A 25,682-nucleotide genomic window follows, 5' to 3' on the forward strand; every position below is an offset into this window, starting at 1 on the left:
CTAATTTATAAATTAAACACCATAGATATGTATATATAGGAAAAAACATAGTATTATATATATAGGGCTTGGTACTATCTGCGGTTTCAGACATTCAGTGAGGGTTTTGGAATGTATCCCCCATGGATAAGGAAGGACTATTGCACATATTTTTTTACATAGTCTTGTATTTTGTGGCTTATACCTTCTTTTTTACTTTTAACGCAAGGTTAACAGTGCTTCTATATCCTTTTTTCCTCTCAACCAATCTTCAAGCAACTGATATTTCTAGGGAAATAAGAGTCTACAAAATCACTCTTACTTCAATATCAAAAAATAGTAATTAAAGCTGAAATGGAAGGCATACTATATTTTAAAAAAGTATTGAGAAAATGATTCAGAAGGAATAGGGTTCTAATTATAGCTCTTGCCACTTTTCTGTGTCTATTTCCTCATCTAGAAAATAAAAAACACTGGGCTAGTAATGTTTAAGGATGTTTTCAGCACTCACATCCTAAGTATTACTTACTCTTTCAATCTGCTTTTCCATTTCTTTATGCTGTTCAAGATGAATTTTCTTTGCTTTTTCAAAGGCTAAACATATTTTCTCATGTTCTGTATTGATATTGGTTTCTAGACTTCTTATCTTTTCATTCTTTTCCTAGAAATATAAAACACTTTAAAAGAATATAATTGAAAACTAGTTTTACATAAAAGTATATCAGTGAAGCATTAAATATGTCACATTCTTTAAATCTTTAAAGAATCACAGCAGTTAATATTAATACCTCAAACTTTAACAAATGGCTGTTTAAAAATATTTTATTAAGATGAGATTAAACTATTTAAAAATATTGAAAAGCATCAAAGAACTACCAGTTTCTTCAATTCTATTAGGATAAAAATGAGAAAACCTGAATAACAACTTGCCATACAGGCCTATTAACTTAAAAATATAAAAATAAGAAATGAATAATCAGAAGAGTTTAGTAGAATTTATACTTTCCTATTTGGTACATTTCATAATAATGTTACTAAAACAAACATGCTTTAACAAATTACATGCCTAAAAGTCATAGTAAATTTGTAACAACAAAGTTAAGTTTTACCATGAGCTCCTGTTCTAGTTCTGCATTTTTTGCAGCAATAGAGGAATAAGCAACTATTTTTTCTTCCAGCTGTTTCTCTAGAGTTAAAAGTTGAGAACATTTCTTTGTCATCTGAAAACACATTGGAATAAATACAAAATTATTTTTTAAAGATAATGATTTTGCATTTTATAATTAAATACCTGTTCTTCTTTTCAAAGTTTAAATACATTATGGTAATAAACATTTGGGATACAAAGTGAATAACTTTTTAATCCACATAATTATAAGTACTTTAAAAAATAAGTGACAATTTTGAAGAAAACCAAATAGTGAAAGGAAAACCAGGGATATGATATCACTTCTTCCATCTATGTAATATATAAGTAATTTAATTCAGACCCCTACATCCAAATAGGATTATACCCTAATCTATTTTTTTTTAAGTAGCTGTTAAAGACTGAAATAACTATAATAAAATGTTAACAGCAGTTATTTCTAGCAACAGAATTATCAATAGTTTATTTTCATCTTTTTCCCTTTCTGTATTTCCATTTTTTTCTACAGGACTGTATTTTTATAATTATAAAAAAGTTATTAATCTCAGTACTTGACAATTTTCTAAGTAAGCTAATAGCTATAATTAGACACTGCCTAAAATCTCCTGTTCCATGATTCACATAAGTTTCTATCCCATGGGTCTTTTCCTTGGCCTTCGCTATAGACTTTTAGATGAAAAAGCAGACATTTAATAAGTGCCCCTATAGATGACTGCCTCCTCTGGTTTGAAGATTGAGTATAACATATATACATATTGTCCTGGTCCACAATCACCTAATCAGGCATACTTGCCCTTTCCTCAAGTGAAAATGAAGACCATATATTCACAGTACACACATTCTTCTTCTCACAATGTAATTCATAGCATATCTGTATCAGACTGACATGCAGTTGTTTAAAACTGGAGATTCTTGTGCCATATCCCATGTATACTGAATCAGAATTGCTGGAACAGGACCCAGAAATCTACATGTTTAACAGGCTTCATAAGTGGTTCCGAGTTTGCTAAAATTTGAAATCCTCTGTTATCATTCCTTTTATTCCAACTACATAATCCAAATTCTTTACTTACAAACGTGTATTAACCATATTAGCTTATAATGCAGAAGAAACAACAGACTGCAATGCAGTATTAGTTTCACCAAATTTGAGACCTTTTAGGTCATTAGAGAATATTTTCCTACTTTTAACATAGGCTAAAACACAAAGGTTTCCAAATATAATGTTAAAAGAATTTTTTTTTTTTTTTTGAGACAGAGTCTCGCTTTGTTGCCCGGGCTAGAGTGAGTGCCATGGCGTCAGCCTAGCTCACAGCAACCTCAAACTCCTGGGCTGAAACGATCCTACTGCCTCAGCCTCCCCAGTGGCTGGGACTACAGGCATGCGCCACCATGCCCGGCTAATTTTTTCTGTATATATATTTTACTTGGCCAGATAATTTCTTTCTATTTTTAGTAGAGACGGGGGTCTCGCTCTTGCTCAGGCTGGTCTCGAACTCCTGAGCTCGAGTAATCCGCCCGCCTCGGCCCCCCAGAGTGCTAGGATTACAGGCGTGAGCCACCGCGCCCGGCCATAATGTTAAAAGAATCACGAGGTACCATTTTGTTTGAACTTATAAATCTGGACTTAAACAGTTATTATAGAAGCCTACAACAATACTTTTTTTCCTATCTCAAAATTTAATACATATACCCAGCTAATCCAAGCTTACTTCACTTTCTAGTTTGCTAGAGTTCGAAGCTTTCTCTAGCAGTTCCTCTTGAATCATCTGAAACTGACTAGTTCTGTGAGCCATGTTAACCTTCAAATCAGAATTTTCAGCTTCTATTTGTATCAGCTTAGTACGTAGTTCTTCTATGCCAGCAGCAAGTCTTTGCCTCTCTCTTTCATATTGCTTGTTCACAGTACGTTGACTTCGATCTTTTATACATTCTGCTAATAAACAAGAAAGGAAAAGTGTTCTGAATAAGACTTTAAGAATAAAAACCTATTTAAATAAGTTGGAAGATTTAATCATAAACAAAGTTTAGTTTCTGATCTAAAGAATACTAAAAGGGATGGAGAATGAGACATACAATAGGGAAAATATAATTAAAAAACAAGTACTTTCTAAATTAAATATATAACAAAAAGGAAAAGTTCTTTTGAATCAGTCACTTTTCTAGATAGCTAAAGACTACTTCTTTGTACCAGAAATTTAAGAGTCCTTCCCTACCTTTTATAATTCCATTTTTTTGGATAGAAATCATATAAAACATTTTTTTAAGTTACCTGTTTCCTTAAACTGAAGTAAATCAAAAATTTATTTAGACAACTTGAGATTATTAAGAATATTTTTATGGGACTGGGCTTACACCTGTAATCCTAGCACTTTGGGAGGCCAAGGCAGGAGGATTGCTTGAGGCCAGGAGCTCAAGACCAGGCTAGGCAACATGCAAGACCCTGACTCTACAAAAAATACAAAACTTGGTCAGGCATGGTGGCAATGGTGGCACACACCTGTAGTCCCAGCTACTTGGAGGCTGAGGCAGGAGGATCACTTGAGCCCAGGAGTTTGAGGCTGCAGTGAGCTATGATGACACCACCACACTCTAGCCTGAGTGACAAAGTGAGATCCTGTCTCCAAAAAAAATAAAAAATAAAAAAAAGAGAATATTTTTATGTGCCACATCTAGTTGCAGGTTCAAAAGCTACAAATAATGAATCCTTCCTAGTCCCATCTTCCTTCTCTCCAAATAGCTGATGAGAATTCAGTAATGCTTTGAAAAATTACTGAAGGTTATCACAGGAAGTTGTTTGACTACACCTTTTCTCCACTATAAACCTACATTAATATTTATCTCCCACTTCAAGGTAACTGAGCTTTTAGGAGTGCTTTAGTGAGGTATAAGTAGGTGTATACATGAGAATGCACACAGATGTGGAAACAAGTAGAGATGTGCTTTGCCTTCAAGGGGTGTATAAGCAGCCATTTCCCATCAATTCTCCATATCCATAGTATTTCACTTACTAGGCTATCATCTGTCATCAGCTCTGTTCTTCTTTGATGTCAGAAAATCAATGGCTATATATATATATATACTACTACCTTTAATATAATAACTAGTACTCCCTCTGCTAATCCCATCATTCTCTTCCTTATTCTCTCTAATCACTTACATATTCAATTTCTCTGCTGTCATCTCTGCTGCTAAGAGGCACTATATTTGAAGATAGACTATAATAACCTAAACATGCATTTGTTACCCTAGGGCAACCACTAAAAAAATAAACTAGAAAAGTATAGATAATGAATCAATAGTAGAGAAAAGAGGCCAGGGATGGTGGCTCAGCATATTAGGAGGCCAAGGCAGGAGGATTGCTGGAAGTCAGGAGTTTGAGACCAGCCTTGGCAAAATTGCAAGATTCCACCTCTACAAATTTTGTTTCGAGACAGGTTCACGCTTTGTTGCTCAGACTAGAGTGCAGTGATTTCATCATAGCTTACTGCAGCCTTGAACTCCTGAGCACAAGCAATCCTCCTGCCTCAGCCTCCTAAGTAGTATAAGCATGGTGGGACTACAGGCACACACCACCATGCCTGGCTAATTTTTCAATTTTTGAGCCCAAAAGTTCAAGGTTACAGTGAGCTATGATCTCACTAGTACACTCTAGCTTGGGCAACAGAGCAAGACCCTGCTCTAACAAAAAAAATTGTGGAGAAAAAAATTGAATGTTAAAATACACTTGATGCAAAAGGAGGCAGGAAAGATGAACAAAATGGAATAGAAAACAAATACCAAGATGGCAGATTCAAATCCAAAAAGATCGTTACATTAAATGTAAGTGATCTAAACATTCCAATAAAAAAAGCAAAAAATGTGTGTTAGGATATAAAAATAAGACTCAATTACATGCCTTCTATAAGAAACTCACTTTATATATAAAGACACAGGTTAAAAGGATGGAGAAAATATATCAGGCAAACACTAATCAAAACAAGCTGAAGAGGCTATATTAATTTCAAAGTGGCCTTCAGAATAAAGAATATTACCAGGAATTAAAAGGGTGTGACCCACTCAGACACAAAAAACCAGGGGGTGGAGGGAAAAAAATTTAATATAAATAAAAGGGACCATTCAACAGGAAGATATAACCATTTTCAATTTATATGTATATAATATCTTTAAATACAAGAAGCAAAGATTGACAAAACTAAAATATGAACAAACCTACATATATAGCTGAAGATTTCAATTCTACTCTCTCAGTAACTGATAGGACAAATACATAGAAAATCATTAGGGATAAAGAAGACTTAAACAACACTCACCATCAACCAACTTAATGTGGTTGACATTCAAAAAGTACTCTAACCAATAACTGCTGAATGCACAATTCTTTCAAGTGCACTTAGAACATTCACCAAGATAAACCATAGGGTGGCCAATAAATGAAGTTTCAAAATACTTTTAAAAAATGAAGTCATATAGAGTATGTTCTCTGACTACCACTAATAACACAAGAGTATTTGGAAAATCTCCAGATATGTGGAAATAAAACAAACACAGCCTATGAGTCAAAGAAATCACAGGGGATACTGAGATATTTTTAACTGAATGAAAATGAATATAAAATAAATTAAAATTAGTAGGATACAGTCAAAACATTGCTTACGGGGAAGTTTTTACCCTTAAATACTTAGATGAGAAAAGAAGAGACCTAAAATCAATAATCTAAACTTTTAACTTTATGAAAGTTAAAAAAAAAAGAAAAAAATTACACGTAAAGTAAACTGGGAAGGAGTACAAGGGAATCCTGATGGAGATATGTCTTGATTGTGGTATTGGTAACAAGAATATAAGCATATTAAAAAACAAATATGTGATATAACTTATCAAGCTGCATATTTTAAATGGGCACATCTGATTGAATGTAAATTTCATTTCAATAAACTGTAAAGAATGATGCAAAGTCCAAGATTTCTGAAAGAATTTGTGCTGTCTTATCAGACCATAACTAGTAATAACATATTATCCAGTATGTTTGATAATGGAAACCAAATAGTTGACAATCCAGTTCTTTAAAAAACTATCACCAAGAACTGATTGTAATTTATTAAAACAATTCAATATAATATACTTACCTATCTGATTGCCATCTAGTTTTACAGGTTCTGTTTCTAAACTATTTAATGTGCTACTTTCTTGGCTGTCATTACAAATAATAAAACTCTGAGATAACTGACTTGCAGTCAGGTTTGCATGAAGCTTTTGAATTTCTGCCTCTTTTATTGCAAGCTTAATCCTGGCACAAAAGAAAAGAAGTAAAAAATATTAGAAAATATCTCTTACTGTACTATTTTTTACCTTTTAAGTTGGTAAAAATTTTTAAATTCTCACATTATTCAATTCTTAGGCAGGATATGGAAAGTTCTATATACCACTGGTAGGACTGTAAATCGGTTCAGCCACTTTACAAACTTGATAGTACCTAGTACAATTGAAAATGTACATTTTCTATGACCCACCAATTTCACTTTTAGAAACATATACTAGAGAAACTCTCATACAGATGTACAAGGAAACATGTATACAGTAGCTGTGGTCCCCAACCCAAGGGCCCACCAGGCCGCACAGCAGGAGGCAAGCTGCAGTGAGCTAGGGAAGCCCTACCTGCACCCACAGCTGCTCCCCATCGCTCCATCACCACCCAAGCCCCGCCCTGCGGCAGATCAGCGGGGGCCTCAGACCCTCATAGAAGCGCTAACCCCACTGCTAACTGCACGTGCGAGGGATCCAGGTTGTTGGCTCCCCATGAGAATCCAACACCTAATGATCTCAGGCAGTGATGCCGCCCCCACCCAATCCCCCAACGTACGTGGAAAAACTGTCTTCCATGAAAAAGGTCCCCCGTGTCAAAAAGGTTGGGGACTGCTGCTTACAGCACTGTTTGTAATAGAAAATAACTAGAAACAAGGTAACTATCAATAAAGGAGTGGATAAATAAATAGTGACATAGTTATAGGATAGAATCCTACATGGCTATTAAAACTAAACTAACCACACAAATCCATCCATTGATCAATGACTCTATCTCAGTATGGATAACTTTTTAAAATGGTGCTGAGTGAAAAAGCAAAATTACAAACAATATAAACATACAGTACATTTATATTCGTGTGTGTGAGGGCAAACATTCAAAATGGTAGAAAAATACACATCTCATCTTTTGGATACTTACGGGGAAAATGGGACTAGCAGTAAGGATCAAAAGGTATTATCCATCCTGTAATGTTTTATTTTGTATTTAGAGAAACAGATATGAAACAAGTAGCAGAAAATGTCAAGAAGAATCCATTCTTAGCTATGGAATCACAGACATTTGTTATAATACCCTTTGGATTTGTCTGTATATTTTTTAAATTTCTCAATTAGAGATCTCAATTTAATTACCACTAAAAAACATTCTATTTGCTATAACTTCAGAATCTGAAAATTATACCTCAATTCCGAAATCACCAATTTATTTGCCTCACAGCAGCCAATGCAATTGTCTTCCTTTTTTGACAAACTACTCATCTGGTACTTAGAAAGAGATGATTTAAAACCAAGTATTTCTCTTTTTAACTGCAAGTTTAAAAACAAACATATATAAACTATTAATATGTAAGTGGAATGCAATTGCTTTTTTATTCATAACTCCAAGTGTGAAAAATTATATGAATTTCATAAAAACAACCTAAGGTTCATCAATAGGAGAATGTATAAATACATTATGAAACATTAATATAATGGGAAAACTACAATAGTTAAGATAAACCGGAGTAATATAAGTCAATATGGATATAGCTTATAAAATAATACTGGGTGAAAAACAAATTACAATGGCAAACATAGTATTTTTTAAAATATACTACAGAATATATATATTTTTAGATGCATCTATATGTGACCACATTTAAAACATGGATGAAAAGGATACACATGAATTTCAGAATAGTTGCTACTTCTGAGGAAAGAGGAGGAGAACTGGGATCTGACAAGGTACATTAAGAAGCTTTATCTGTAAAATTTTATTCTAAAAAGATCTAAAGCTGGGTAATATGTATCCCAGATTTTGTAAATGCTATGCTAGATTGGTCTCTATACTTTTCTGTATGTTTGAATAATATACAATTTTAAGAAACAGTTATTAAGTGGAGCACTTAAAACACTTAATGACTACTACCTTCAAACTATAACCAAATCACACCTTCTAGAAATAAAAAAAAAATCACATTTCCTAATCATATCATTCTTAGCACTGTATGAAACATATGATCAAGCAACATTACCATACCACCTTCAGAATCATATATCAAATAATTCTTGACACTGAACACAAATGAGAATGTCAATTTAAAATTGCTATCTGCATGTAATTACTTTCTAATTTCAACAGCAAACAGTATTTTAAAAATCTAAGCTAATAAACAGCATCCTAGGAAAGCAGATATAACAGAAGAGCTAAGATTCATATGTTTTAGTTTAAATTCTGCTACTTGCTAGTTGATAAGTTATTTACTTCCTTGGATCTAGATTTCTTTACCAATAAAATGATGGTATTGAATCAGATGATTTCTAAGATCCCTTTTTAGTTCATAATTCCATGTTTAATAATAGTTTAATACTGGTAAGATTTTATCATTTAGTCTCATACATTCATATGTGAAACCAATCATAATATTTTTATCTCTAGTTTTTCCCTGATCTTACCTTTACTTTATACCTATTGATAATAAATTCCTGACATAAGTATAGTTAGTTACCTTCTTCCTAATCTCACTTACCTACATGGTCACATATATAACTCAAAGAGAAAGGGTGGCAGACCATTATCATAAAAACATTTTAAAATTCTATGCCATTCTTTTGTACATATTCATGAAGTACATGTTATGATATAACATATAATGATTAAATCAGGGTAACTGGGACATGATTCATCTGAAACACTAATCATTGCTTTATGTTGGGAACACCTGAAAACTTCTAGCTATTTTGAAATATAATAAATTATTGTTAACTATAGTTGCCCTATTGCACTATTGAACACTAGAACTTTTTCCTTCTATTTAACAGTATTACCCATTAATCAACACCTCTTCATTACCCCTTCCCACCACCCTTACCAACCTCTAGTAGCCACCATTCTATTCACTACCTCCATGAGATCGATTTTTTTTTAGGTCCCATATATGAATGTGAAAATGCAATATTTGCCTTTCCGTGCCTGGTTTATTTCACTTAAAATAAAATCCTCCAGTTTCATCCATGTTTCTGCAAATGGCAAAATTTCCTTCTTTTTCATGGCTAAATAATATCCCATTGTGTACATATACCACCTCTTCTTTATCCATTCATCCCTTAATAAACACTTAAGCTGATTCTACATTTTAGTCATTGTGAATCATGCTGCAATAAACACAGAAGTACAAATATCTTCTGGTTACATTTTATGTCTCTGCCTCACCCAAGCGAGGTATAGAGAGGCATGCCCTTCCCCTCTACAATGCTCACCATGTCAGTGTCCATTAGTTGTGAGTTTACCCCCCGCAACCACCTAATCCCTGGAGAATATTACTACTGTGTGAGCACCACAGTGTTGATTAGTTAGTGCCAATTTGATGTATGCCATTTTAATAAGTACATGAAAAGTTGCTCAACATTAGCCATCAGGGAAATACAAATTAAAACCACAATGTATACCACTTCACACTCACTTACGTGGCCATAATAAAAAAGATAAGACAATAACAAGTATTGGCGAGGACATGGGAAAACAGGAACCCTCGTAAATTGCTGATGAGAATGTAAAATGGTGCAGACATTTTAGAAAAGTTTGGCATAAATTTACCATATAACCCAACAATTCTATAATTCTCCTCCTAGGTATGTCCACACAAAGACCTGTAAGCATTCCTGAGAAACTTTGGTTCTCAAAAATAAAAAAAAATAAAAATAAAAAAAAAGACTTATAAGCAAATACCAGCATTATTCAAAACAGCCCACAAGTGGAAAAAACTCAAATGTCCATCAACCAGTTAATGGATAAAATGTGGTATATCTATACAATGAAATGTGTAGCAATAAAAAAGCAAAATACTGATACATGTCACATCATGAATGATTCTCAAAAACATTAAGAATGCAAAAGACCACATATTATATGATTTCATAGATATAAATGTCCAGAAAAGACAAATTTATAGAGGCAGAAATTATTAGTGACTTTCTAGGGGTGGGTGTGGGTACAGGTACTAATTATAAATGGGTACAAGTTATCTTTTGGGGATGACAGAAATGTTTGAAAACTAGATCATGGTGATTTTTACAAAACTTGTAAATTTCCTAAAACTCATGGACTAGCACACTTAAAATGGATTAATGTAATGATATATAAATTATACCTCAATAAAGCTGTTTTTAAAAATAATTTTGTGCCATTCTTATATATGGCACCTGAGAGACAGAGAAAGGGTGGTATAGCAGAATGGTAAGTACGGGGAAAAAAAACAGAGATTAGATAGAAAAGAAATTGATGACTAAAAGCATAGATAGGCAGGAAAAGAAGCTACTAAGCAACCACAAAATGATGGTCTTGTCAAATCACTTCGGTAAAATGTTTCTCTTCCATTATATAATCAAGTATAGTACATTTCCTTTCATACATACTTACTGGCAACTGGGATATAAGTTTTTCCAAACTTCTCAGTTCTACCCTTGAACTTTCAATTTCTTGCTGACACAAATCCAGTCGCTCATTTTGTGTTGCAACACGGACCTTTAATTCTCGGTTTTCATTCATTAGAGAAAATTTTTCTCTAAGTATTTCATCTTTGTCCTCTAACTGACTCTCTAGTGCCAGAATACTTTGCCTAGATTCAGTTAATTGTGCCATGACTTCTGAATTTTTCACTGCCATGATCCTTAATTTTTCTTTTCCATTGTTATTTTCTTCTTTTAACTGCCTATGAAGAAAAAAGAATACAAATGAAAATAAAATATGCATTCATTTTCAATAAGCAAGCATACTTAGTTAATCTCACTTTTAAAATTTTTTGAATCATTATCTGCTCACATTTACTGAATGCCTACTTTCTGCATGCCAGGTACTCATGACTTTATGTGGTTGGCAGGCATTATTATTATTTCCTTTTTACAGATAAGGAAATCGAGGCATTCAAAAGGTAATGTAACTTTCCCAGTGTCTCACAGAAAACAGTAGGGCAGGACAGTCCTACTATCTTAGAAGCATTTACGTTCTGTTTAAAATGTGTAAGACAGGAAATCTAACTCCAAAATACCCAACACAACATTGTACAGTGTCAAGAAAGTTTTGGATACTATGAGGAAAAATCATGAACTCTCTAAATTAAAGTCTAATCTACCATTAACAGATTATGAGGTAGTAATATTACTGAATATACATATCTATCTATAAAAACATGCCTAATATTAGAACAATCTTATGCTTAGAACTGTTACTACATTTCATCAGTTCACTTTTTCGCATCACTGAAATTGGAATTATCAATAGTTCCTTAAAAGAGCTGTCAGCTAAGCAGTAGTTGCAGTGTTTATGTATACATAAACATCAAAAGAACCTGCAGTAAAACTAGCAGAATTGGTGCATGTAAATGGGAAGAAAAACCAGGAGGTAACAATGGAGCACTTGGAACCCACAGAAACAAATGCTTGTGGGGAGGAGTGGGATATGTGTTAAATCAGATACACAGCAAGATTCCTAAAACAGAAGTCAAAAGCCACCAGGCCAGCCTGAGCAAGAGCGAGACCCCATCTCTACTAAATATAGAAAGAAAATAGCTGGACAACTAAAAATATATATAGAAAAAATTAGCCGGGCATGGTGGCGCATGCCTGTAGTCCCACTACTTGGGAGGCTGAGGCAGAAGGATTGCTTGAGCCCAGGAGTTTGAGGTTGCTGTGAGCTAGGCTGACGCCACGGCACTCTAGCCAGGGCAACAGAGCGAGACTCTGTCTCCAAAAAAAAAAAAAACGCCACCAGGCATGGGGGTTTAAGCCTGTAATCCTGGCACTTTGGGAGGCTGAGGCAGGGGGATTGCTTGAGAAGGGGAGTTCAAGACCAGCCTGAGTAACATAGAGAGACCCAATCTCTACAAAAAAAAAAAAAAAAAAGGAAGGAAAAATTAGCTGCATGTGGTGGCATAGACCTGCAGTCCCAGCTACTCAGGAGGCTAAGCCAGGAGGATCGCTTAAGTCCAGAAGTTTAAGGTTACAGTGAGCTATGACGATACCACTGCACTCCAGCCTGGCCAACAGAGCAAGAGCCTGTCTCAACAACAACAACAACAACAACAAGTTGGCACTACATAATTGTGAAGTCAGCTTTAGGGCACAGCATCAATGACTTTTTGTTCTTATGATGGTTCTTTTAAGAAATACTACATCAGCAACATTCTTGATGGCACAGAGGAAGATACTGTGTTGAAAAACATGGACATTTTAGAAGGGTCAGATTCTAAATGTGAAGTGTTAAGAATATCTTAACCAATTTATTTCACTCATATTTTCCTTTTTGTAAAAAAGTAATACAATTTAAGAAATCATGTCTAATTAAATATAATTAAGAATTCTTTTGTAAAGTATAAAACAAAAATTTAAGAGATAAAGCACTGTATCATAGTATAATTAGCAGTATTTTTCTTTCTTAAAAGTGTATCTTGCAACCAATAATATCGGATTCTAGGAAATATTCTAGTTAAGGTAACTATTATAAAAACTATCTTTACCCCCTCTACCTTGGCAAAAATACTAAATGTACTACCTTAAGGAAAGTATGTAAAAACTAGACAAAGCAGTTATTCTAATTGTTCCCCACAATTAACAGTCTGAATTGATAAGAACTAATTAACATTAACCTCTGAGAGGGTAACATGATATACTAGAGAGAGTATAGGAATCAGAAGACCTTGATCTATCTTTTTCTGACTTTGGCTATATAATGGCTACTCTCTGGGCCTCTGTTTCTTCACTTATAAAATGAGAAGGTTGGACTAGGTGATTTTTTTATGATTTGAAGAATTATTTTTATTAGAGTACCTGTTATTATACATATTTTACCAGCTAGCTAATGTGGTCATACTATAAGGACATTATGTCTGTGTTAATTTTCTCTAAATATATGGAAAGCAAATATATTGATCAGTATTACTCTATATTTACAACTATAGTGGCATGAACACATATTTTATTTCACTTATAATTCAAACTTTATACCTAGAAAACAGTTTTGGCCATGAAGCCTATCTTTCTACATAATGTAAGCCCATAATTACAATATACAAAATATGATGTTTTAAAACGTTTCGGCTTTTGTTCTAATTCTATTTTGACACAAAAATCCTTTTTCTACAATAGGATACTGTACCTTAATTTCTCTTTCAGAATTTCAACTTCACTTTTATATAGACCACATTTTTCTTGTAGCCTTTTATTTTCTTTTTCACAGTTAATCAGGTTTTTCTCTAATATTTCTTCTTCAGCTTGAACCTAAAACAATAATTTAAGTGGACATACTAATGTTGTAAGTTTAGGTGTTTCAAACTAAAAATGTACATAGTGATTTGAGAAAGAAGCAAGAGTGCAGACTAAGTATTTCATACATTTAAGTCCCAAGCCTTATACTGAAAGGGAGCAAAGTGAAGTTCCTGAGCAGTAACAAAGGAAAGGGAGGGGGATGCTACTACCTGTCTAGAAATCCTTAAAAGCCCTTAACAGGTGGACAATAGCACTGTCACCTGAAAGCAAAAATGCTCTGGCCTCACATGGACAAGGCAAGCAATTCATGTAGGGATGCCACATCAAAATTACTAAAGACTAATTTCAGTGCAAATGTTCCAGAGAAGTTATTTTGAAACTTTAGTCACAAAATACTCCCACTGAAACGGCAGCCCAAAATGTAAAACAGATAAAAGTCAAGCACCCAGGGTGGAGGGATGAGTGGAGGATTGGGCAGATTCGCTCCAATTCCTTTTTCACATCCACTTAATTATAGGTCTCTGCTAAGCACAGTCAGAAACTGATAATCCTAAGAAAAGGTCTCTTTTCTCCATAAAGTCCTCCCTCTCCCCAAGGATATTCCTCCTATTTGGTATTCTACCTCCTCCTACAGATTAGGTTATTAAAAATTGCTTCTCAGATATTCCATTCCCACACCTTCTCCAAGGCTTTCAAAACAGTGATCTGATTAACTAATTCACACTTAAGATTTCAATACCTAATGAGGTCTTAATGTTTTATACAGCTAAGCGGTATTTACAGTTCTACTATAAAGGAATGGCCTCTTTGTAACCAAATTTTTCCAGCTTTGACTTTAGTATCTAACATAATTGCGAACTTCCCCTCTAAACTCTTTTATCCTTTAGATATCATGATGATATTTTACTTGACTCTGGCTGCTCTTATTTTCTTTTCTACCTTTTACCAACTGGTCATTTTTACTCTGCTCTTCTCTTTTTGCATATTCCCTTTAAAAATTTTAGCTATTTTCTCGACTTTCCTTATTATAATTATGGTATGAGAAACACTTACCCGAAGTTTCCAAAATCTCTCCTATCACCCTCACGCTATGAAAATCACTTCAGCAACATCTTATGAGACCAAAGACTTTTAATTCAAAATCATTCAATTCTTCTTCTTTTTTCCACCTAAACTTTTTTCTGTTTTTTTTTTTTTTTTTTAACTGAGACAGAGTCTCACTCTGTCACCCCGGCTAGAGTGCAGTAGCATAATCATAGCTCACTGCAACCTCAAATCCTGGGCCCAAGAGATCCTCCTGCCTCAGCCTCCCAAGTAGCTGGGACTATAGGCGTGCACCACCATGTCACCACACCCAGCTAATTTTTTCTATTTTTAGTAGAGATGGGGTCTCCTCCTTGCTCAGGCTGGTCTCAAATTCCTGACCTCAAGTGATCCTCCCATCTCAGCCTCCCAGAGTGCTACGATTACAGGTGTGAGCCACAGCACCAGGCCTTTTTTTCTGTATTGTTACCCACTTTTTCCCATAAGGAAAAGAAACATCCTTATTTTATTAAAAAATATGTCCCCTCTGCTTTTGGACTGTCATCTCCCATATCCTTCAGGACCTGTGTGCCATCTTTTATTCCCTATAATTCCAGCATATTTTTTTTCCTTCAGAATGTATTCTCAGACATAATTCCAGCATCTTCCATCTCCCCCTGCCACCCCTTCCACTGGCTACTGTACTTCAAATCTGCTAATATGTTCAGGGTATCCCTAGTCCTAAAACCCCTTTCTGTTAACCTAGCTTTTTTCTACCTTTCTATTCACCACCACTCCCCTTATTTCCTCTTTATCTACCTTATATAGTCTGTTAGCTATCTCCACTGTCTCCCTTTCCATTTCTTCCATTTCAGAGGTTGTGCCTTCTGTCTCTACTACTTTAATAAAGTTGCTCTCTACAAAGTATCCAATGACTCTCTGATTATAAAAACCAATAACCCTGTCTCAGTTCTCATCCTTTTTTGACCAATTTGCATCATCTGGCACTGAAAACCATTACCTTGTTTTAAATCCATTGTATTGTCTTTTCCTATCATACATTCCTGATTCTCTAACTTTTTTGATCACTTCCTCTCCCTATCTTTCATAAGCTATTCCACCATTTTTTTTAACTATCTCCCAGGGTTGTAGTCTTCATCCTATTCTCACTCTATATAAACTCTGTCAACGTCTAAGGCTTTTACCACTTAATTAGGTAGTGTCAATTCTTTTTTTTTTTTTGAGACAGAGTCTCACTCTGTTGCCCGGGCTAGAATGAGTGCCGTGGCATCAGCCTAGCTCACAGCAACCTCAAACTCCTGGGCTTAAGCAATCCTCCTGCCTCAGTCTCCCAAGTAGCTGGGACTACAGGCATGTGCCACTATGCCCGGCTAATTTTTTTTGATATATATATATTTTTTTAGTTGGCCAGATAGTTTCTTTCTATTTTTAGTAGAGACGGGGTCTCACTCTTGCTCAGGCTGGTCTCGAACTCCCAATTCTTAAATCTGTAGCCCTAGTACAGATTTCATTATCTAAGACCAGACTTGTAGATACAAATGCCTATTAGAAACCTACAACTGGATATTCTCCAGACATTTTCAAAATAGAATTCATTATATTTTTTTCCCAAATGGTCTATTTTGATTCCTGACGCAATCATGCACCAGCCTCTCAAACCAGCAATCTAAAGATATCCCATACTTCTCCCTCCCTCTATCTTACTGCCTGTTCCTAATATATTTAAGTGGTCACAAGATCCCACTGATTCTCCAACTTTAACATCTCTCATATCTATCTACTCAACTCCATCATCTTCAATATCTCTTGCCTGGTCTTTCAGAGTCTCCTTGACTTGTCTCTCACCTCTCAAATACATCTTCACTTGATATCAGAGTGAACTTTCTAACACATAGATTCGATCATTTCCTCTGCTTAACACTATTCAATGATATATCACAATCTTAGAGATACCCTAACAGGGGTGGGGAAGCTGCGGCCTTCTGATTTCAAGATTGTTCTTTTTTAAGCACCAAAGAAGGCAAGAAAAGTTTCATCTTTCTCTGCTACTTCCCTTTTAACAAAATGATTTGTTCTGTAAAATTTGGATTCAGTCAAAAGGCCGCACTTAAGGACATAGAAGGCCACATGTGGCCTTAAGGCTGCAGCATTTCCTACTCTGTAAAGCCTTCTTTGAGCCCATCAGAGTTTATTAAATCCCCCTTCATACTTCCCTACCATACCTACCTTATTTTATTATATTAAATACTTCTTATTCCAAAATACTGATATTATTTGTTTACATACTTGTCAATCTTACTAGACTGTGAGCTCTTTGGAGTAGGTGTCATGTGTTATGTATCACTGAATCTCCCAGAGACAAGCATAGTACCTGGCATGCAAAAGGAACTTCATAAGTGTTTAATAAGTGAATACCCATTAGTTACCTATACTCTGAATCTTCTTATTCTACCTTTCTACTTAAACATTCTTTCCTCTGACCTTCTACCTTTCTTTGAACAGAATCATTAATTTCTTCTGCTTTAATTATTATCTCAAAAGGGAAGTCTCCCATTATCAGTATCTCTTTACCAGACCTCTCTCTGAGCTCAGTATCTGAATGTCCAATTTGTGGCATTCTTCCATACAGATTTCGTTACCGTGTGGTATTACTTAAAAATATTAAGTGAATGTAATACATGCATGGTAGTAAAGTCACTGTATTTCTATATAGAACCAGTTCAAGGAATCTTCCCTCTGAGAGGAAGAAGCAAGCCCCTCTCAGGGTGGTAGGTCAAGGGAGATGACTTCAAAGTTACATAATCTGGCCGGGTGCGGTGGCTCACGCCGGTAATCCTAGCACTCTGGGAGGCCAAGGCGGGTGGATCGCTCAAGGTCAGGAGTTCGAGATCAGCCTGAGCGAGACCCCGTCTCTACTAAAAAAATAGAAATAAATTATCTGGACAACTAAAAGTATATATAGAAAAAATTAGCCGGGCATGGTGGCACATGCCTGTAGTCCCAGCTACTTGGGAGGCTGAGGCAGTAGGATCGCTTAAGCCCAGGAGTTTGAGGTTGCTGTGAGCTAGGCTGATGCCACGGCACTCACTCTAGCCCGGGCAACAAAGTGAGACTGTCTCAAAAAAAAAAAAAAAGTTACATAATCTACGCTGTCTTCATTTTCACTAAGGTGATGGAAATGAATTTCCTGCTTCTACTTCTCTAGCTCTACCCTCTGCTTACAGACTTCATCTTTCTTTATATTTTGTTCCTTCTTCTTGCTCTACTCTTTTCCCTCTTGAGATAAAAAACTTTCTGCTGATAATAAAAAGATTGGTGGGCACCATCCTTTACTAATATTTATAAATTATTCAGTGATTTTATTATGAATGAGATCATAAAAATCACTCTCAGCTTCAACTGTAGATATACATATTCTAGTTATGTCTACCTTTATTTCTAGAATATAGACAGTAATATAAAACACTGAATGTGCCCAACTACCTCTTACCTTTTCCAGTTTTTCAGCCACTTTTTCTTTATATTGTTGGAAAGCTTTACTTAGCTCTTCAGCATTATACAGTGCTTCATTTCTTTGTCGTTCAGCTCTAAAATTTAAAAAGTGATAATAAATAGAAATAAAGAATGCTCTAGAGAGACGCCGTAGACCCGCGACCCGGAGCAGCTCAGAGGCGGTGAATAATAGCTCTTCAAGTCTGCAATAAAAAATGGCCTCCAATAAAACTACATTGCAAAAAATGGGAAAGAAACAGAATGGGAAGAGTAAAAAGGTTGAAGAGGCAGAGCCTGAAGAATTTGTGGTGGAAAAAGTATTGGATCGACGTGTAGTAAATGGGAAAGTGGAGTATTTCCTGAAGTGGAAGGGATTTACAGATGCTGACAATACTTGGGAACCTGAAGAAAATTTGGATTGTCCAGAGTTAATTGAAGCATTTCTTAATTCTCAAAAAGCTGGTAAAGAAAAAGATGGTACAAAAAGAAAGTCTTTATCTGACAGTGAATCTGACGATAGCAAGTCAAAGAAAAAAAGAGACGGTGCTGACAAACCAAGAGGCTTTGCCAGAGGTCTTGATCCTGAAAGAATAATTGGTGCCACGGATAGCAGTGGAGAATTAATGTTTCTTATGAAATGGAAAGATTCAGATGAGGCAGATTTGGTGCTGGCAAAAGAAGCAAATATGAAGTGTCCTCAAATTGTAATTGCTTTTTATGAAGAGAGACTAACTTGGCATTCTTGTCCAGAAGATGAAGCTCAATAATTGTTTGCATTGCTTTTTATATATATTTATATATATATATACAATCTGGGTCTTGGTTTTTGATTTACTAGTGTGAAGAAATAACTACATCTAATAAATCAAGTTTGATACATTTGTTTTGAAAGTAGTATTGAGAGAATTGTTGGGGAGGGTGCATCAGTAGCACTGGTTACTTTGAACAAATAAAAGCTTTCTGTAGTTGCTTCCTTTATCAGAAAAGAACATATGATACCGTGGTATATTATTTCCTCTGCACTAGAGAATAGCATTTCTAAATGCTAGGGGAAATTTCCATAGCCATTATTCAGTCAGAACTTGTGTTTAACTCATGCCTAAGGACCATTTTGGGTTTTTTAAATTTGTTTTTGTGTGTGTGTATGTAAAATGCATATGTAAATGATTCTCTTTGTTTTTAAACATTCACCAAAACAAAAATCATGGATAAGCCCATGTGTCTGTGATGCTATCATTCTGAGCAACCTAAGAATTGAAAATTTTCCTGAAGCCGTAACATTTCAAACTAAATAGTTGGTTCGTAATTAATTGGATAAGTTAAAGGCAGCAGTATTAGAATCCGTATCTACATGTATATTCATATAAGTGCAACATTGTGTTTGTAAAATTCCTAAAAGGAAAAGCTTTATCGCTACCAACAATCTCCCCACCCAGATGAGGAAACTAGACAAATTCTGATGTGTTCTAATACAGTAAACAAGACTTAGTTAAATGAACATTAAAGATTCCCCTAGTGAGCAATTCTTTTACAAAAACTTGAAATCCTATGCTGCATTGACTGAAAGTTCATGATTAATGGAATATTTGAGGCTTGGCCCATGGAAACTTATTCAGATGGTTAGAAACGTTGGCAGTTTCAGACCTGCTGACATAAATGAGTAAACAAACTTTTTGTAATCTAAGCTATTGACCTGCATGTTTTTTTCTTACCCCAATTCATTTCTTACATGTAGGCTCAATCTTTTTAGTATTTGGGTTACTGGTTCTGCAGAAGCCAGGAAAAACAGCCTTGTAGTAATCAGAATGTTATCCAACTGTATATTGTTTATTGTAAATACTGGTGAACAGTGGTCAATAAATAGTTTTATATTCAAAAAAAAAAAAAAAAAAAAAAAAAAAAAAAAAAAAAAAAAAAAAAAAAAAAAAAAAAGAATGCTCTAAAGCACTGAGGAGTGTCAAGGAAAAATAAGAAGTAAAGAATGCTCTGTGCATGCTCTGCATTTGAATAGTTAAGTTCCAAAATAATCATTAATTAATTATAAGAAATAGTTAAAGAGAAGCATATTTCTCTGTAGTAAAAAAAAGTATTGGACTTAAACTGTAAAATGAAGATTATACTATAAACATTTTTCTCATGCTATTGATATGAAAAATAAAACAAAAACACTTATAAACTTTAAAATATATATAAATTCTTATGTGTTGGCATTTTCCCCCCCAGGCCTAGAAAAGATAGATTAGGGAAGTAGCCTAAGGCTGGATAATAAATTTTCAAAGGTTAGGTGTTATAGTATCAGTCCATTGTCTGGAATTTTAAGGACACTCAGTAAATTCTGACTTTTGCAAAGGTCAAGCAAATTTTCAAAAAGCAGTAACTCCTACTAATACAAGATACAAAAATCTGAACAACAAAAAAGTCCAACCACTACTAAGCACTGTTTAACACATTAACTGCCATGTGAGTTGTATTTAACTCATGCTAGTTCTGAGCCCAGGGCCTAATGAAACATATGTAACTCACACATCTCTTCACTTTGGGAACCACGTGAACTATTTTTCAAGTTGCATATAACTCATGCACGTAAAACAATAAAAAAATAACAAATTTTTCATTAAATTAGAAAGCATTGTTTTGTTTTCAAAGTTTTTATTCTATTTTCATAATAAAACAGCATGGCCCCAAGGAAAATAATTTTTTTTCTAGTGTAGCAGTCAGTATGTTACAAAAAAAAAAAAAGCCTAACCTTGCTGCCTTACCTCCTAGCTGACCTTGACCTTTCCTTATACTTCTCACAATGAATTGAGAATAATGGGCATAACTGAGCACAATGAATTGAGAATACTTGGTCAATATCACACCACACCTAAAAACATTTTTATATTTAAACCTATTCCCATCACATTCTTTCTTAAGTAAGTGAAGTTAGTGACCCTTCTTTTATCCCAAGTAAATTGTTCTATCTATAGTCTGGATCTTAACTCTTTTCCCTTCAGAAACTTTTATCGTCTGTATTTTCAGCCTCTTCTCTGTTGGCTTCTTTGCAACAAATATAAACAAGTTCAAGCAAAAGTATTCCTCATTTCCTGATCTATGTGGTTTTTAAGTATGTCTATCTGGTTCCAAAGTTTCAGATAAAGAAAAGAAAGTTTAGACAATAAAGGATTTCTTTGAAAATCTTTAAGAATATATTCCATTTCTGAGTTTGCCTAGCTAGAGTTCAGAGAGCAAAGGATACCCGTATTCCTCACTTAAACAAAAACCTCCCCAAATATTGTGCTTTATTCTATCACCCTTCTTTTCAAGCCAAATTCATCCACTTTGCATTATCTACTCTTCCTCACTTTCAATTTTCAAAAAGTCATGACATTTCAGCCACACAGAAAAGAAAAAATATATCCATCCCAACCCAGCTCTAATGAATCTTAACTCTCTGCCTTTTGTACCCTTTTTTCTTTTAAGCAAACAAACCATTACAAATAGAATTGAGGTCCCTTTGTGTCCCTTCCAAATCCCATCCCCCTGACTTCTTACACAGAGATAATAACCCTATCCTGATTTTGGTGTTTTTTACTTAGCACACTCATGTATTAACCTATATCCACAAATAGTATATAGCATCTATTCTAAGAGGCATATTGTTTTCTCATTTTTACATCTCTAAAATTGGTATGTATTTTACAATCAACAGTGTATTATAGTTTCTTTTTCTTTTTCTTTTTTTTGAGATAGGGTCTCACTACGTTGTCCAGATTGGTCTCAAACTCCTAGGCTCAAATCTACCGTCCCACCTCAGCCTCCCAAGTAGCTGGGACTACAGGCATGCACCACCATGCCTGGCCTATCATAGTTTCATAATGACTTTTTTTTCTTAGTGATACCTTAAAATCTGTATAATCTTACATCAAAGAACATCATAGACTTTTTTCCATACTTTTATACTTTATATAAACAGCATCACACTGTAAATATTCTTCCACAAATTGTTTTTGTTTGAGATAGTCCAAGATTTATCTATGTTCACCTACATGACTCTAGTTTATTTTCAAAAATCTACTATATACTCTTCTGCTATATGAAAATTTTGTAACTTATTTATCCATTATTCATTTGATGGACATTGAGGTTGTTTCCAGCCAAAACAAACAATGCTTCAGTGAACATCCTGGTGCACAGCCCCTTGGCAATATGTGTGAGAGTTTCTTTAAAATACGTAACCAGGTATTGAATTGCTAGATATTTTCAAAAAGGTATTTTGAAGCTGAAGGTACTAACTTGGTGTACCAATTTACACTCTGAACCAGAAATATATGAGAGTTTCTGTTATATCACATTGTTACCCAAACTTAAAGAAGTAACAACAGAATAACAACAATTATAAATTATTTAAGCCTCCTAACAATCTATGATGAAGGTAAGTGCCACAAATGAGTCACTAACAGGTTAAATAACTCACCCAAGATCTCACAACTAGTAAGTGTAACCTGTCTCCAAAATCTCTCTACTTAAACACTTTGTGCTATTACCTCTGGCATGGTATTCAATCCAGTGGGCCCTAGAGTTGTAATTCTTGCTTTCTAATTCTACTTCTGCCACTTTCTAAAAGTGTAACCTTAATTTCTCTCTAATTCAGTTTTCTCTTCTGTAAAACAAGGATTAAAGTGCTTAGAAAAGTACACACAGTAAATGCCCAATAAGTTACTACAATTATCATCAAATTAAAAATATTTGCCTATCTAGCAGCATAAAATGACTATAGTTTTACAATCTCAATATAGTTGGAACCTGCACTTTTTATCACAGTAAGACTGCAACTTTTTCAAGTTTCATTGGCCATTTTGGTTTCCTGTCCTTTAAACTACTTGTTCGGATTCTTTTTATTACTGGATTATTTATAAAATCTGGATACTACTCTTTGTGAATTATATTATTCGCAAATATTTTGCCAAGTATCTGGCTTTTCTTTTTACTTTTTAAATGATTTACCTTAACGAAACAAAAAGTTTTTATCTTAATGGACTCAGAGTTTAGCAGTCTTTTCCTGTAATATTTATGCTTTCTGGATCTCATTTAAAAACATTTTTCCCATGCTGTTTTGATTACTATCACTTTGTAGTATAATTTGAAGTCAAGTAATGTGATGCCTCTAGATTTGTTCTTCTTGCTTAGGATTGCTTTGGCTGTTAAGGCTTTTTTTTGGTTCCACGTAAATTTTTGGATTGTTTTTTCTAATTCTGAAAAATGACATTGGTATTTTACTAGGGATTGCATTGAATCTATAGATTGCTTTGGGCAGTATGGTCCCTTTCACAATATTGATTCTTCTAACCCATGAGTGTGGGATGTTTTTGCATTTGTTTGTGTCATCTAGGATTTCTTTCATTTTGTGGTTCTCCTGGTAGACATCTTGCACCTCTCTGGTTAAGGATACTCCCAGGTATTTTGTTTTTGTTTTGTTTTATTTTTTGCAGCTGAGAGAATGCAACTGAGTTCTTATAAAAGTAGACAAGTAGATCAATGGAACAGAATGGAGAACTCAGAAATAAAGCCAAATACCTACAACCAACTGATCTTCAACAAAGCAGACAAAAGAATACACCGGGGAAAAGACACTCTATTCAATAAATGGTGCTGGGGAAATTAGCATAATGCAGAAGAATGAAACTGGATCCCTATCTTTTACCACACAAAAAAATTAACTCAAGATGGATTAAAGACTCGAATGCAAAACATGACACCATAAAAATTCTAGAAGAAAACCTAGGAAAAACTCTCCTGGACACCGGCCTAGGCAAAGAATTCATGACTAAGACCCCAAAAGCAATTGTAACAAAAACAAAAATAAATAAATGTGACTTAATTAAACTAGAGGCCATTATCCTAAGTGATGTAATGCAGGAATGGAAAACCAAATACTGCATGTTCTCACTTACAAGTGGGAGCTAAGCTATGTACACAGGGGCATACAGGGAGGCACAATGGGCGCTGGAGATTCCGAAAAGGGGAGCCTAGGAAGGAGATGAAGGAAGAAAAAACATATATCAGGTGCGATGTACACTATCTGTGTGACAGGTACGCTAAAAACCTAGACATCACCACTATACAATTTATCCATGTAACCTGAAAACCACTTGTACCCCTAAATCTATCGAAATAATGAAAAAAATGAATAAATAGTATGCAGAGTCGTCATTTAAAAATAAATAAAATAAAATAAAATGAAATAGGCTGAGCATGGTGGCTCAAGCCTATAATTCCAGTAGTTTGGGAGGGCGAGGCAGGAGGATTGCTTGAGGCCAGGAGTTTGAGATCAGCCTGGGCAACACAGTGAGACCCTGTCTCTACAAAAAATACAAAAATTAGCCAAGTATTGTACCCTGTGCCTATACCCCCAGCTACTTGGGAGGCTGAGGCAAGAGGATCACTTCAGACCATGGGAGTTTGAGACTGCAATGAGCTATGATCATTCCACTGCACTCTTGCCTGGGTGACAGAGATCATGTCTCTAAATAAATAAATAAATAGATAGATACATAAATAAACCAGACAAAACAAAACAAAAACATTCTTTCCTACCATGAAACATCATAAAAAATATTCTCTTACTTTTTCTCTAAAAATTTTGCTTTTCACAATTGGGTCTTTAATCCATCTGGGAATTTTTTGCAGGTATAGTATGACATAAGGATCTACTCTAATTTTTTAAAATTTGATAACCAATTCTCCCAGCATCATTTTTTGAACTTTTTATTTTGAAATATTTCAAATCTATACATTCTTTGTATGGATTCATCAATTTTTGACATTTTGTCACAATGTTTTGTTTCTAACTTGAGAGTTTTTGCACTCAACTATATTCTAGAGTAATTAGTATCCTCCAATCATAAACCCTTTAGCATGTACTCTCCTAAGAATAAGGACACTGCCTCACACAAACACAATGCAACTATCAAATTAAAGAAATCTAAAACTGATACAATACTATTATCTAATATACAACCCATATACAAATTTTACCAATTATTCCAATAATGTTCTTTATAGATTCTTTTTTTCCCTCTGATTCAGGATCACCTACTGTTTTTAATTATCATGTCTCTTTAGACTCCATAATCTGGAACACCTTCTTAGCTTTCCTTAGTCATTCATGACACTGACATTTTTTAAGAGTACACAACAGTTGTTTTATAGAAGATGAATCTAGGTTTGTCTGATGTGTCTTCATGATTAGATTCAGGCTACTCATTCTTGGGAGGATTAATAAGTTGATATTGTAGCCTTCTCAGTATATCACATATGATCATATGGTATCCATTTGTACAACATCTTAATTCGATTCTTCGATCCTTTCTTTCCCCTGATTTGTAATGTCATTTCCCTTACATGTGAAGTTTCCACTGTATGTGTGTTTGCTTACAGGTCTCTGTTTGTACCGATATTACACTGACTTAATTAGTATAACTTCAGAAGACTTGAT

General features: G+C 34.6%; 2 protein-coding genes across 2 annotated transcripts in view; one reads left to right on the plus strand and one right to left on the minus strand.

Annotated features, from left to right (window-relative positions):
• The window catches only part of CCDC18 (coiled-coil domain containing 18), a 94,866-nt gene that overhangs the window by 55,278 nt on the left and 13,906 nt on the right, over window positions 1-25,682 (minus strand). Inside the window, exons 6-13 of the mRNA XM_045547516.1 lie at window positions 18,204-18,300; window positions 13,560-13,681; window positions 10,827-11,118; window positions 7,611-7,735; window positions 6,253-6,413; window positions 2,839-3,062; window positions 1,089-1,199; window positions 509-640 (exon numbers count right to left, since the gene is read on the minus strand). Of these exons, the coding sequence (XP_045403472.1) occupies window positions 509-640; window positions 1,089-1,199; window positions 2,839-3,062; window positions 6,253-6,413; window positions 7,611-7,735; window positions 10,827-11,118; window positions 13,560-13,681; window positions 18,204-18,300 (1,264 nt within the window). The remainder of the gene's footprint in view (window positions 1-508; window positions 641-1,088; window positions 1,200-2,838; window positions 3,063-6,252; window positions 6,414-7,610; window positions 7,736-10,826; window positions 11,119-13,559; window positions 13,682-18,203; window positions 18,301-25,682) is intronic.
• On the plus strand, window positions 18,353-19,194 carry LOC123635392 (chromobox protein homolog 3). Its single transcript, XM_045547515.1, has one exon. The coding sequence runs from the start codon at window positions 18,421-18,423 to the stop codon at window positions 18,970-18,972; it is 552 nt and encodes a 183-aa protein (XP_045403471.1). The 5' UTR covers window positions 18,353-18,420; the 3' UTR covers window positions 18,973-19,194.

This window comes from Lemur catta, chromosome 3 (genome assembly GCF_020740605.2).
Source record: "Lemur catta isolate mLemCat1 chromosome 3, mLemCat1.pri, whole genome shotgun sequence".
NCBI classification, from domain to species: domain Eukaryota; kingdom Metazoa; phylum Chordata; class Mammalia; order Primates; family Lemuridae; genus Lemur; species Lemur catta.